The 12,022-nt window shown below is 47.6% G+C and overlaps 1 protein-coding gene and 1 long non-coding RNA gene across 6 annotated transcripts in view; both read left to right on the forward strand.

Annotated features, from left to right (window-relative positions):
- Window positions 1-6,488, forward strand: part of LOC307217532 (peroxidasin homolog) — a 69,846-nt gene extending 63,358 nt beyond the window's left edge. For all 5 annotated transcript variants that reach the window (XM_079978873.1, XM_079978872.1, XM_079978874.1 and 2 more), the window contains 3 exons: window positions 2,199-2,292; window positions 4,108-4,227; window positions 5,391-6,488. In XM_079978873.1, coding sequence (XP_079834999.1) covers window positions 2,199-2,292; window positions 4,108-4,206 — 193 coding nt within the window. In that variant the 3' untranslated portion in view covers window positions 4,207-4,227; window positions 5,391-6,488. The remainder of the gene's footprint in view (window positions 1-2,198; window positions 2,293-4,107; window positions 4,228-5,390) is intronic.
- Window positions 6,489-7,682: 1,194 nt separating this feature from the next.
- Window positions 7,683-10,306, forward strand: LOC307218118. Its single transcript, XR_013839790.1, has 2 exons — window positions 7,683-9,424; window positions 9,797-10,306. It is a non-coding gene; the product is annotated as an uncharacterized lncRNA (long non-coding RNA).
- The last annotated feature ends 1,716 nt before the right edge of the window (window positions 10,307-12,022 follow it).

Below are 12,022 nucleotides of genomic sequence, written 5' to 3' on the forward strand. Positions count from 1 at the left end.
AACAAAATCCATGATTCTTCCAGTTGGCCCTCCATGTTTAAGATTAGTGCTAATGAGGTGCTCCACTCTCAAATTTACAGTTTCCAACTCAGTCCAAACTTTCCACCTCAAATCTTTATTCTCCTTTGTTGTCTGCATGCCAGGCCCCAAAATGTAATTCTCCCTTGACATCTGCAAAGTCGCCACTCCACCTTCCTTTTCTTCAAAAACAACGTGTGTCTCTTCCATAGTCTCATGGCTCTCAAATTTCTCTTGTTGTTGATTTGTGTAAACTTCTTGCCTCCGCTCCCTGTCAGTTTCAACAATGTTATTTACTGCCAGGGCCAGAGTGTTCACACTTGTAGTCAAAACATCTGTCTGATCTTGTAACTTTCCCAGGAGAACCAGTATTTTGTTGAGTTTAGTCTGATTTTTGCTTCTTTCAGCCATTCTTGTAATGTCTCTGTCCCCCGCAAGGGGGATTTTAGTTCTTCAATGTCTTTCAGTTTAAAAACCAGTAAACAAGTTAATTTGTAGCAGCTCTCCCTTGTTTTCCAGAAATTGCGACAAATCTAGCCAGCAGATGCAACAAAGACAAAGTTCCCTTTATCCTTTCCTTTTGACAGCTATTTTGACAGCTGTCAAAATCTTCAATAGTTCCTCAGCAGGCTCTCTCGCGGGACGCCCCCGGGTTCGGGGGGGGGTGAAACTTTAGCTCCTAACGTTAGGTTTATCCTCCGGTAAAATTCTATAGCGTCAAGCTGTGAAGGCTTTTTTTTAAAAAAAAGAAAAAAAGAATTCTCTCGACCTTAAGTTGCAAGCTCTTTGCGTTAAAGTATCCACAAAGAGGGGGGGGCGACTTCCTTTTTGACCCTTCCCCGCTCGTTACCAATTCAGCAAAAATTTGTTTGAATTCCAAATTCCATATTTACTCACGGGTTCTTGTTTTTGAGTCCAAATGTTCCAAGGAAAAAGTCAGCGCTTCTCCGACAATGGCATGCAGCTTCGCTCCGCAGAAGGAGCAATCTACTCACAGCACCGCGCCGTCCCCCGTCCCCGATCCGGAGCCTTTAAAAAGGCTCCTTCACGGTTTGGGGGGGCGCAAATGGAGCTCGGAGGGAATCTGCCATTAGTCGATGGCGCTAACCCGGAAGTCCGGAAACCTATAATTTCTAATAGAAAGGCTTCTGGTTGTTGTTTTTACAAAAGTTATTTTAAACTTTTTTTTTTCAATTCATTATATATCATTTCCCAGAAAGTCTTTATTACCATACATGGCCACCACATATGATAAAAGGTACCTTCTTTTCCTTTACATTTCCAGCAGGTATTTGTACTTGTTTTATATATTTTTGCTAGTTTAAGGTAAAGGTAAAGGGACCCCTAACCATTAGGTCCAGTTGTGACCGACTCTGGGGTTGTGGTGCTCATCTCGCTTTATTGGCCGAGGGAGCCGGCATACAGCTTCTGCGTCATGTGGCCAGCATGACTAAGCCGCTTCTGGCAAACCAGAGCAGCGCACGGAAATGCCATTTATCTTCCTGCCGGAGCGGTACCTATTTATCTACTTGCACTTTGACGTGCTTTCGAACTGCTAGGTTGGCAAAAGCAGGGACTGAGCAACGGGAGCTCACCCCGTCGTGGGGATTCGAACCGCCGACCTTCTGATTGGCAAGTCCTAGGCTCTGTGGTTTAGACCACAGCGCCACCCGCATCCCCCCTTTTTTTTTGCTAGTTTATTAGGAGTTAAATACCAGCAGTACAACTTTACTTTCAGCGTACAACATGCCACGAATTTCAAATCCATTTTCCATAACCTTTCCTAATCTGAAATCTGAATATAATGCCCCAAATCCCTTTTTCTTGCTGCTGCCTAAAATGCCCAAAGTTTTGCCCGCTCTGATAATTCTGTGCCAGATTGCTTGGAAAGCATTTTCAAAGCAGGCAGGTGTTCAAGGTTTTGAACTTTTGGACCTTGTATATTGGACCCAACCAACACCTTATCGTGCTTCCTGGGACAATGGGCAGCAGGTTGGGGGACAGGGCAAGGAAAGAGAAGACAGGATTATCCTCCGGTGGAGGTTCAAAATTTGAAGAAGGCCGATTGCACATCCTACCCAACCTCAACATCCCTTTGCCTTGCTCATAGCAGGAGAGAGCAGTCACCTGGACACGCCCCTCAAATGAAGCCACGCCTGTTTTTCTACCTTTTCTTGCAGGCCGGAGGAACCTTCTCAGAACCCGCCCACAGAGGAGGATCTTGAGGCATTAGTAAATGAACTGGAAAAAACCATCTCCTCTCTTCAGAGAAAGGTAGACTTTGGCTGTGTATCCACCAAACATTTAAAGTGAATTCTTTTCTTCGAAGGTATGGGTTGTTAGGGAAGGGGTGGTATCTGTTATGTACTGAGTTGAATAGGATCCAAAAGGCAGCAGTCTGATTGGTCCTAGAACAATAGGATTCAGAATGCAGCAGTCTGGAATGGCAGATGAAAGTAATGGACTATATGGAATTGGCGGAAATGACTGGCAGAATCCGAGACCAGGGAGAAGAGTCGGTGGAAGAAGATTGGAAGAAATTCAAAGACTATTTACAGAAACACTGTAAAATTATTGAATGTTAAAATGATGTTGGAATGAAACGAAGCGGTTTTATTAATAAGGTTAAATAGGAATAGGTAAAAATGGATTAAGAAATAAGATAAGACAAAGAGGGTAAGGATTTGCTGAATTAACTATCTGAACTGGAATACAAAAAAGGGAGGTGTGAGGAAGTCATGAAAATAAGTAAATGAATGGTAAGATATAGAAAGAGGGATTTATTTTTTAACTGTTTTTATTCTTTCTGTAACTTGTATTTTTTTTTTCTTCCTATCATTTTTGTAATCTTTTTCTTATTGAAATTTTAATAAATATTATTTTAAAAAAAACAGAATGCAGCAGTCTGATTGGTCCTAGAACAATAGGGTCCAGAATGCAGCAGTCTGATTGGTACACAGGAGCCACCCAATCCAGCTCCAGGTGGAAGTGAATCCGCAACCTGATTGGCCTACAGGTGAATCCCAGAATTAGCCAATCACGTGGGGCCCATTGTGTGAATAATGTATATAAAGCAGACATTCTGGGGGAACTTCCATTCCTCCTCACCACTATGAGCTGAATAAAGAGCATGAAATCCACTCTCAACTCCAAGTATATTTCAGTACCTCTGTTGGGTGCATGCCGTGCTCTTTCTGGGGCAGTTTGTCCACCTTTGGTCCTCACCCTGCACTCAGCTCTCCCATGTGGCTCCTGGAAGCTGTCAGCATGCAGCGGTGGCCACATCATGGAAACGGCTTTGACTGGCCGGCTAAACCAAGTGAAGGAAGCCAATGGGTCTCAAACCCTCAGTGAGTTAGGGGCTTCCCCTGCATGCGAAGACAGGCTCCGGTGGATTGAGTGGACAAGACTGAGAGTGGGTCCAACGGTCAAGAAGTTGGTTTCTGCCTGTGCTGCAGGGAGAAGTGAGGGGCAGATGGGCATCATCAACCTGGGAAGGTAGGCCATCTAGGTGAAATATACTCTGAGTCGAGAGTGGATTTCATGCTCTTTATTCAGCTCATAGTGGTGAGGAGGAATGGAAGTCCCCCCAAAATGTCTGCTTTATATACATTATTTACACAATGTGCCCCACGTGATTGGCTAATTCCGGGATTCACCTGTAGGCCAATCAGGTTGCGGATTCACTTCCACCTGGAGCTGGATTGGGTGGCTCCTGTGGACCAATCAGACTGCTGCATTCTGGACCCTATTGTTCTAGGACCAATCAGACCGCTGCATTCTGAATCCTATTGTTCTAGGACCAATCAGACTGCTGCCTTCTGAATCCTATTCAACTCAATACAGAACAGTAGGAGAAGGGAAATTCTGGTCCTAAACCTCTGCTGCCTGGTGGGAGATCTTTGGTTGGAGAAAAGGCTGAGGAGTAAACCCTACACAGTTGGATGGTGCCTTGTATGCCTCCTTCCAGCAACTCCTGCAGCCAAGCTGGTGCCAAACATAGACCAAGAATCTCTGGAGGGCCACAGATTTCACCCCCGTCTTTGAATGCAATCCCTTAATGAGGCCTCTTGTTTCCTCTGCTGTCAGGTTAACGGCTTGGAAAGTCAACTGAGACAGCATCAAAGAAGCACCACAGCCAGATATGGCTGGCAGCAGAAGAGTGGAGCCGCCTTGAGGAAAAGATGACCCACTCTGCACGGTGCTAATGTGAGGAGAATATCCATGCTGAAAGTGTGTGTGTGTGTGTGTTTTGTGTGTGTGTTATGGGGCAGTTGCTGAAGGCAGCTGGAGTTTCAAGAGCACCTTCTGAGGTACCAAACCTGTGTTCTTGTGTGTTTGTCATCCCTTTCTGCCATGCCAGGCACCTGACTGGCCACTGGAGAAGGAATGATGGCCTAGACAGGCATTTCATAGAATCCTAGAACTGTAGAGTTAGAAGGGACCATGAGGGTCATCTAGTCCAACCCCCTGCAATGCAGAAATCTTTTGCCCAACTTGGGGCTCGAACCCACAACCCTGAGATTAAGAGCCTTATGCTCTACTGACTGAGCTATTTGGTCTGGTGCAGTAGGACGCTTCTCGGGCTCAGCTACCTTCCCCTGAATTTTCAGCTTTTCTTAAATGGGGAGTGTGGGGGGGGGGGAATATTTCCAGGGCTGCAAGCAAAAATCTCCAGGCAGAATTCTTTGCGGTTGATCAGTGAGATGTACCCCTGCCAATGGGCTTGGTATTTCTTGAAATACAATTACGTTTAATTAACATGATTTAATATTTTGGAGGGACATGGGTGGCGCTGTGGGTTAAACGACAGAGCCTAGGACTTGCCAATCAGAAGGTCAGCGGTTCGAATCCCCGCGATGGGGTGAGCTCCCGTTGCTCAGTCCCTGCTCCTGCCAACCTAGCAGTTCGAAAGCACGTCAAAGTGCAAGTAGATAAATAGGTACCACTCCAGCGGGAAGGTAAATGGTGTTTCCGTGTGCTGCTCTGGTTTGCCAGAAGCAGCTTAGTCATGCTGGCCACATGACCCAGAAGCTGTACGCCGGCTCCCTCGGCCAGTAAAGCAAGATGAGCGCCACAACCCCAGAGTTGGCCATGACTGGACCTAATGGTCAGGGGTCCCTTTACCTTTACTAATATTTTGGAGCTCACCCAAATTAACTGCAGCATCATATTTAGGTGTCCTGTGGGTCTCCCCAGGGCAAAAGGTTCTGGCTGTCAGCTTCAGCAGAGCGGGAACCTGCACAAATGTAGGTTTCCCCTTCCTGCAAGGACCCAGCCCATTGCTCCACACCCAGGACTTAATGTGCCACCTTGAAAAAACTCCCTGCCTTCAGTTTTAATCCACCTCTGCCCTGTTTTGTCCTCCTCAGGCTGTTTCGCGAACTGTCGTCAAGATGCACTAGCTGTTCCCCCCCCCCACCCAAGAAAAGCCCGTTTTCCTTCAATTGAGACCCTCAGTGTCAGCATCATTACGACCAAGGGTTCGTCGAAATCTGGTCATGAATCTCCGAACTACTGCGCTTCTCTGAACCCCTCGCCCACTGCACTGATAGGCCACAGACTCCCCAGATCTCCATACTTCCCCTTGCCTCATCAAGGAATGACTTATTCTTGGCTTCTATGCTGTCCAGAGCAGTTTCCTCCTGGAATCTCCTAGGGCATCGCTTCCTCTCTTTAAAGCACTTGGCTAAGAATGGTGAACGCTGCTTTAGAATAAATCTCCTTCCCATTTTTTGCAAGCCATCCTGCCCGATTCAACCTTTCGCAGAGGCGCCGTCACAAAGCGCCGTCTTCAAAGACCCACCTGGGGCCCGAGCAAAGCCAACATTTGCTGAGCACACGTGCTGGTGGCGGGGGTTGAAATCTGAATCGCTGAGCAACTGATGAACCGAGAAGAGCTTTTGACAGCAGGCCGCGGCATCCAACAAGAAGGGGCACGTCTGTCAGAAGCGGCCCCCTGCCCTGCCAGGTGCAAAGCCAGCCGTGTTGAAAAGCATAGCCCGGAAAAGGTGGGCTGAACTCTCCCTTAGGCTCCTTCTTCTCAGCAATCGCTCCGAAGCTATGGGTGAAATTTTGAAAGAAACGCCCCAACTGGGTGGAAACTCGCTTGGATATTTGAGCCGATGCTGAACTTGCTTCTCCTTGGGCTACATTCCAACAGCTGCTTCTGCCCTTTACGACAAAAGACACTTCCACCCAAAATTTCCAGGAGGCTTTTAGTCGGCTGGCGCATGGAAAGCACATCGCCAACGGTGTGGTGAGCAGGATTCTCTTTAGCAAAGCACCTCCGCAGACTGTTCTTTGATGATCCATCCAGGTGCCCGGTAACCTGCCCAAACAATCTCAGGGCGCTTCCAGACTGTTGATGTTTCATTCACAAGCTGGCAAGTTCAGATTGGGTAATCAAAGTTGATTGAGAGCTCTGGCACAACATGGGAAGCTGCCGTAGACCATTGGTCCCTGTAGATCTATGCCTGTAGATCTGTGCTCACTGGCAGTGGCTCTCCAGTTTTTGGGTAGCAATCTCAGCCGTGCCAGAAGATGCCCCTTCCAACTCTACAATTCAATGATTCTGTGCACCGGAATGTGAGGGGTAATGCTGGCTTTGCGTCGACACCATCTAACCTCCCCACAAGCAAACTGGAGCAAATGCGCATTAAGCAGCCAACATTGTCTCATCTCCCCAGAGCGAAAGAGCATTAAATAGCCAACATCAGACATCTGAGCTGTGGACAAAGTCCTGTTTACTCTGCAAGCAGTGCGCTCCCACCACTGGTTTGGGAAGCAGCGTAAACATGACACTGGCAGCAATCCCCTTCCGCCATTCCTTATGAAATACTGCATTTTGCTGACTTTAGAGATATTTTGACGAGCAAAAAAGAGGTTGCTAGGACCACCCTCATTTTAAATAACCCTACTATAACAGAGCCTAGGGCTTGCCGATCAGAAGGTCGGCGGTTCAAATCCCCGCGACGGGGTGAGCTCCTGTTGTTTGGTCCCAGCTCCTGCCCACCTAGCAGTTCAAAAGCACGTCAAAATGCAAGTAGATAAATAGATACTGCTCCAGCGGGAAGATAAACGGCATTTCCGTGCGCTGCTCTGGTTCACCAGAAGCGGCTTAGTCATGCTGGCCACATGACTCAGAAGCTGTCTGCGGACAAATGTCGGCTCCCTCAGCCTACAGAGCGAAATGAGCACCACAACCCCAGAGTCGTCCAAGACTGGACCTAATGGTCAGGGGCACCTTTACCTTTACCTTTACCTTTACCTTTACCTTTACCTTTACCTTTAAAAGGTAAAGGTAAAGGTACCCCTGCCCGTACGGGCCAGTCTTGACAGACTCTGGGGTTGTGCGCCCATCTCACTTAAGAGGCCAGGGGCCAGCGCTGTCCGGAGACACTTCCGGGTCACGTGGCCAGCGTGACATCGCTGCTCTGGCGAGCCAGAGCCGCACACGGAAACGCCGTTTACCTTCCCGCTGGTAAGCGGTCCCTATTTATCTACTTGCACCCGGAGGTGCTTTCGAGCTGCTAGGTTGGCAGGCGCTGGGACCGAGCAGCGGGAGCGCACCCCGCCGCAGGGATTCGAACCGCCGACCTTTCGATCGGCAAGCCCTAGGCGCTGAGGCTTTAACCCACAACGCCACCTGCGTCCCATACCTTTACCTTTACTATATGTAGGCTATAGAAGCTGTGATATGTTGCTGACGGGGCAGGAGAAGGGAAGAGGAAAGCAAATCTTCAACCACCAGTTATGTCTATGTCTCATCCATAAAGTATAGCCAGAGACATTTTCACAAATTAAAAAAAATCTACCCGGACAGAAATTTTGCCCCTGAAAAAGAGGATGTGTCCTGGAAAAAGAGGACACATGGCAATCCTAGACTCTCCGCCCCCCCCGCCCCCCCGCACAACCACCTTTGATCCAAATTGAGATAAAGAAGCAACCCAGCTGCATTTAATCCAATAATGTGTACAGAGGCTTGGTCTAATCTCTCTGCAAACAAGTCAGGATGAATGCTCAATAAACTGGTCGCCTGGAAGAGCCCTCAGCCTGCCCTGGCCTGCTGCAGACGGGTGGTGATTAAGAAACCTGAGTCGAAAGCACACGGAAGCAGGGACCGATTTCCCCCTACCCCGCCTGCTGCATCATTCCCCATCCTATAGGAACATGAGCAAGTTGCCTTCTTCTCTCTTAGCACCTGCAGCCAATGCGCAAATGTAGGGATTCCCTGGGTCAACATCCTAAACCCATGCTGAAGCCACAGAGTTAAACCATGAAGCTGTCATGGTTTTCCAGAAATAATCGTGGGCATTGCAGGTCCGCCTGGGAGCTAGGTCTCTCTAGGCACCATCTCAGAAATATTCTGGGTAGGCAAACTAAGGCCCAGGGGCCTGATCCAGCCCAATCACCTTCTAAACCTGGCCTGCAGACGGTCAGCGTGTTTTTACATGAGTAGAATGTGTGCTTTTAGTTAAAATGCATCTCCGGGTTATTTGTGGGGCATAGGAATTCGTTCATATATTTTTGTCAAAATATAGTCCAGCCCCCCACAAGGTCTGAGGGACAGTGGACCGGCCCCCTGCTGAAAAAGTTTGCTGACCCCTGCTCTCTGAGATGGCTGGGGAGAAGCCATAACTGTGGCATTGTGCCATGGAAGCTATCTAAGAGGCAGGATTTGCATCCTGCTAGGTGGCCCAGAGGCAATGCAGAGACCCTGCCCACAGCCATCCCTGGTTGGGCTCGAACTACCAACCTTCTGGTTAGCTACAATACACGCTAACCTAAGGTTACCAGATGTCCCCATTTCCCAGGGACAGTCCCCGGATTTACAAATCAGTCCCCTGACAAAATGCTGTCATTCCTATTGAAGTTGAAAAGTGTCCCCGGATTCACTGAAAAATATCTGGTAAACTTACACTAACCTCCTGTGCCACTTTGCTGCTGAAGCTCTAACCAGTGCGACATCTCCTCTTTATTTATTGCAATTGCGAGTTTACTCTGAAGCTTATCCTGGAAATACAAAACCAGGGTTTGACCTGGACTTGTGGCGCTCTGTCTATTTTGAGGTGCTATTTTTAAAAAATGGTGCTATGCTCCATCCACTGTGTTAGTTTATGGTGCTCCATGCAATTCTTGGGTTCAGGTTGCCTTTTGACTCTTCAGCTAAAAGGGATTGCAAGCGGTGGTGCTAAAAGCATTGAGCTTCTTGATTACTGATTTGTCCTTTCCCGGTTACCTTAACGTGTCCCTACTGTGTTCATTCCCCTACAATTTGAGACTTATGAGAGGAACAGGGGAGGCGTTCGTGGTGAGTTCCGGTACCTCTTTTCCAAGAAAAATAGCCCTTGTGTTCAGTATTCCTTGATTCTTGCACATGGGCACAAATTCTGGCATTTCTGAGGCATAGCTGTCAACCATCCCTTATTTGGCGGGAAAGTCCCAGCACTGTGTCCCACTGCTGTCCCTTATTGATGATGTCCCTTAAATTTCCCAGGTTTCAAAGGAATCAGCTCCTCTCCCTCTCTCCGGCCAGGGAGGAGAGGTGACGGTGGTTTTCCTTGCTGCATCCCCTTTGCTGGGTTGCTGCGCTGTGGGAACCACCGCTTGAGGCTTCGTTTGACTGCTGGCTGGGCTTTCTGCCTCTGGCTCGGAGGGGCTCAGAAGTTGAACATACCCGTGCTCTGAAAATCCCTTATTTTGGCTGCTGATCCCTTATTTTCGAGGCTGCTGGTCCCTTATTTTCAAATCTGTAAGTTGACAGCTATGTTCTGAGGACACTGCCAGCAGGGGGTGCTAGGGAGGTGGATCCTATCCACAAATTCTAGTTTCTTCTGAGTGGCTGGATGGTGTCAAGAGGAACTGGCTGATCTTAGAACCACAATCCATTTCCTGTTGCATCCCTGATACTGTTCCTTCTAGTATGCGATCATTTCCTGTCAGGGAGCAGGAAGAATAGGATTGTGCCCGGCAAATTACCAGGTGTACCTTCCTCCCAGGAGAGAGATGGCCCAAGCCGTGGAGATATCTCACTACTCTGCACATAATTATTTGTTAGATGCAACACGTGCATGGGGTTTTTTTTGCTTGTGCCAAGGTTTCAAACCGAGAAACCCGTAGGTGTAATTTGTTTAGCTTAGCAATGCAGCGCCTCTCTGATTCCGCCCTCCAGTTTCCTTCAGCCAGAAACCCAAAGTTGGACCGCGGGAAGGTGATCGACAAGAAAAGCTTTCAAAAAATTCTGGATTTCTACATTATTGGAAATAAAACTATATGTGGAGAAAAATAGATTTCTGTGTGTGGTGTCTCTGTGTGTGCTTTGAGCAAATTTCTTGCAGCCTTCTCCTTAAAAGGATCTAAAATTTAAAAAAAAAATTCCTTCCAGTAGCACCTTAGAGACCAACTAAGTTTATTATTGGTATGAGCTTTTGAGTGTATGATCAGTTCTATCTGAAGAAGTGCGCATGCACACGAAAGCTCATACCAATGACAAAGTTAGCTGGTTTCTAAGGTGCTACTGGAAGGGTTTTTTTTATTTTGTTTCGACTACGGCAGACCAACACGGCTACCTACCTGTAACTTAAAAGGATCTGTTACAGCTTTACAGAGCAAAGCTGTGGAATGCACGCTCAACTAGCTCGGTGGTTTACGCACACACCCAATCCTCAGATTATAAACAGACGTCGAACAAGAGGCATGGGCAAGGTCTGCAAAAACTCTCTCCCACCATGAGATTGGGTTCCCCGAATAGGTGAACATCGGAACATAAGACGACCCTTACTGAATCGTGCCTTTGGCCCATCTAGTCCAGGATCGTGTTCTCACAATGACCAACAAGCAAGCAGGATTCAACCATAAGAACCTCCTGGAACCTCTGAGCATGGTGGCAGGAGCATAGACCAATTGCCCTCTTCTCCATGAATTTGTCCAGTCTTATTTTAAAGCCAACCATGTTGATGACCAGTGGCAGTGAGTTCCATAGTTTTAACTATGCCCCGTGTAAAGAAGTTCTTTCTTTTATCCATCCTGATATTTTGGGTGGTATCAGGGGGTAGTTAGAAGCCATAGTCAACAAAAATGGACCATTGACAGTAGAACCATGGTTCATTTTTGTTGGCTTAGGTCAGGCTCCCTCAACCTCAGCCCTCCAGATGTTTTTGGCCTACAACTCCCATGATCCCTAGCTAGCAGGACCAGTGGTCAGGGATGATGGGAATTGTAGTCCCAAAACATCTGGAGGGCTGAGGTTGAGGAAGCCCGGCTTAGGCCAACTTTCTTCGTAGAAAGCCCCTGTGGCACAATTGCTTCTGAGTGGGCATCTATAGGATGGCACTATCAGCTTATTAGGGAGTAAATCCCATTGAACACAATGTTACCTCTGCGTAATGGAAAGCTCACATGACATTTGGAAGTGTGACCTAAGTACACAGTGGGGGGCGGGAATGCATATTGCTCAGATCTTATATGTTCCAGTGTGTGTACGCTCACACTGCATCATGGGCTTTACAGACTCCGACGGACTCCAAAGCCCATGATGCAGTGTGACAGGAGCCAAAGCACGCAAGCATAAAAGCATCTAGAATTTGTATAACAGAATATTCTGCACACTTCATCCATGGCCCCACTCATAGTTCTTTTGAGATGCTGTCCATTTGTGCACAGGTACGCATACCTGGAGACTATGTTTAGGGCATGTAGTATAATACGATCACACTGACAAAAATTAGAGTGGACGGGAGGTGTGATAACACTTAAGATACTGTTTATTTCTCTTCTGGCCAAGCTTCTTAGAATTTGCAGAATTCGAGTTTGCTCTCGAATTCTGCTTTGAAAATGACACAGCTGGCGCCATGCCAAAGAGAAGTGAATTTAGACACACTCTGTGCAACACCGTGGAAATGAGTGCTAATTTGAGCGCAGCTCAGAGCATGAGCAGAGCCGGTAATTGAGTTCCAGCTGCAACTGCCCTCAACGGATGTGCTGGCAGGCCTGAACCCATGAC

The sequence above is a fragment of the Podarcis cretensis genome, assembly GCF_951804945.1.
Source record: "Podarcis cretensis genome assembly, chromosome: 6".
In the NCBI taxonomy this organism is placed as follows: domain Eukaryota; kingdom Metazoa; phylum Chordata; class Lepidosauria; order Squamata; family Lacertidae; genus Podarcis; species Podarcis cretensis.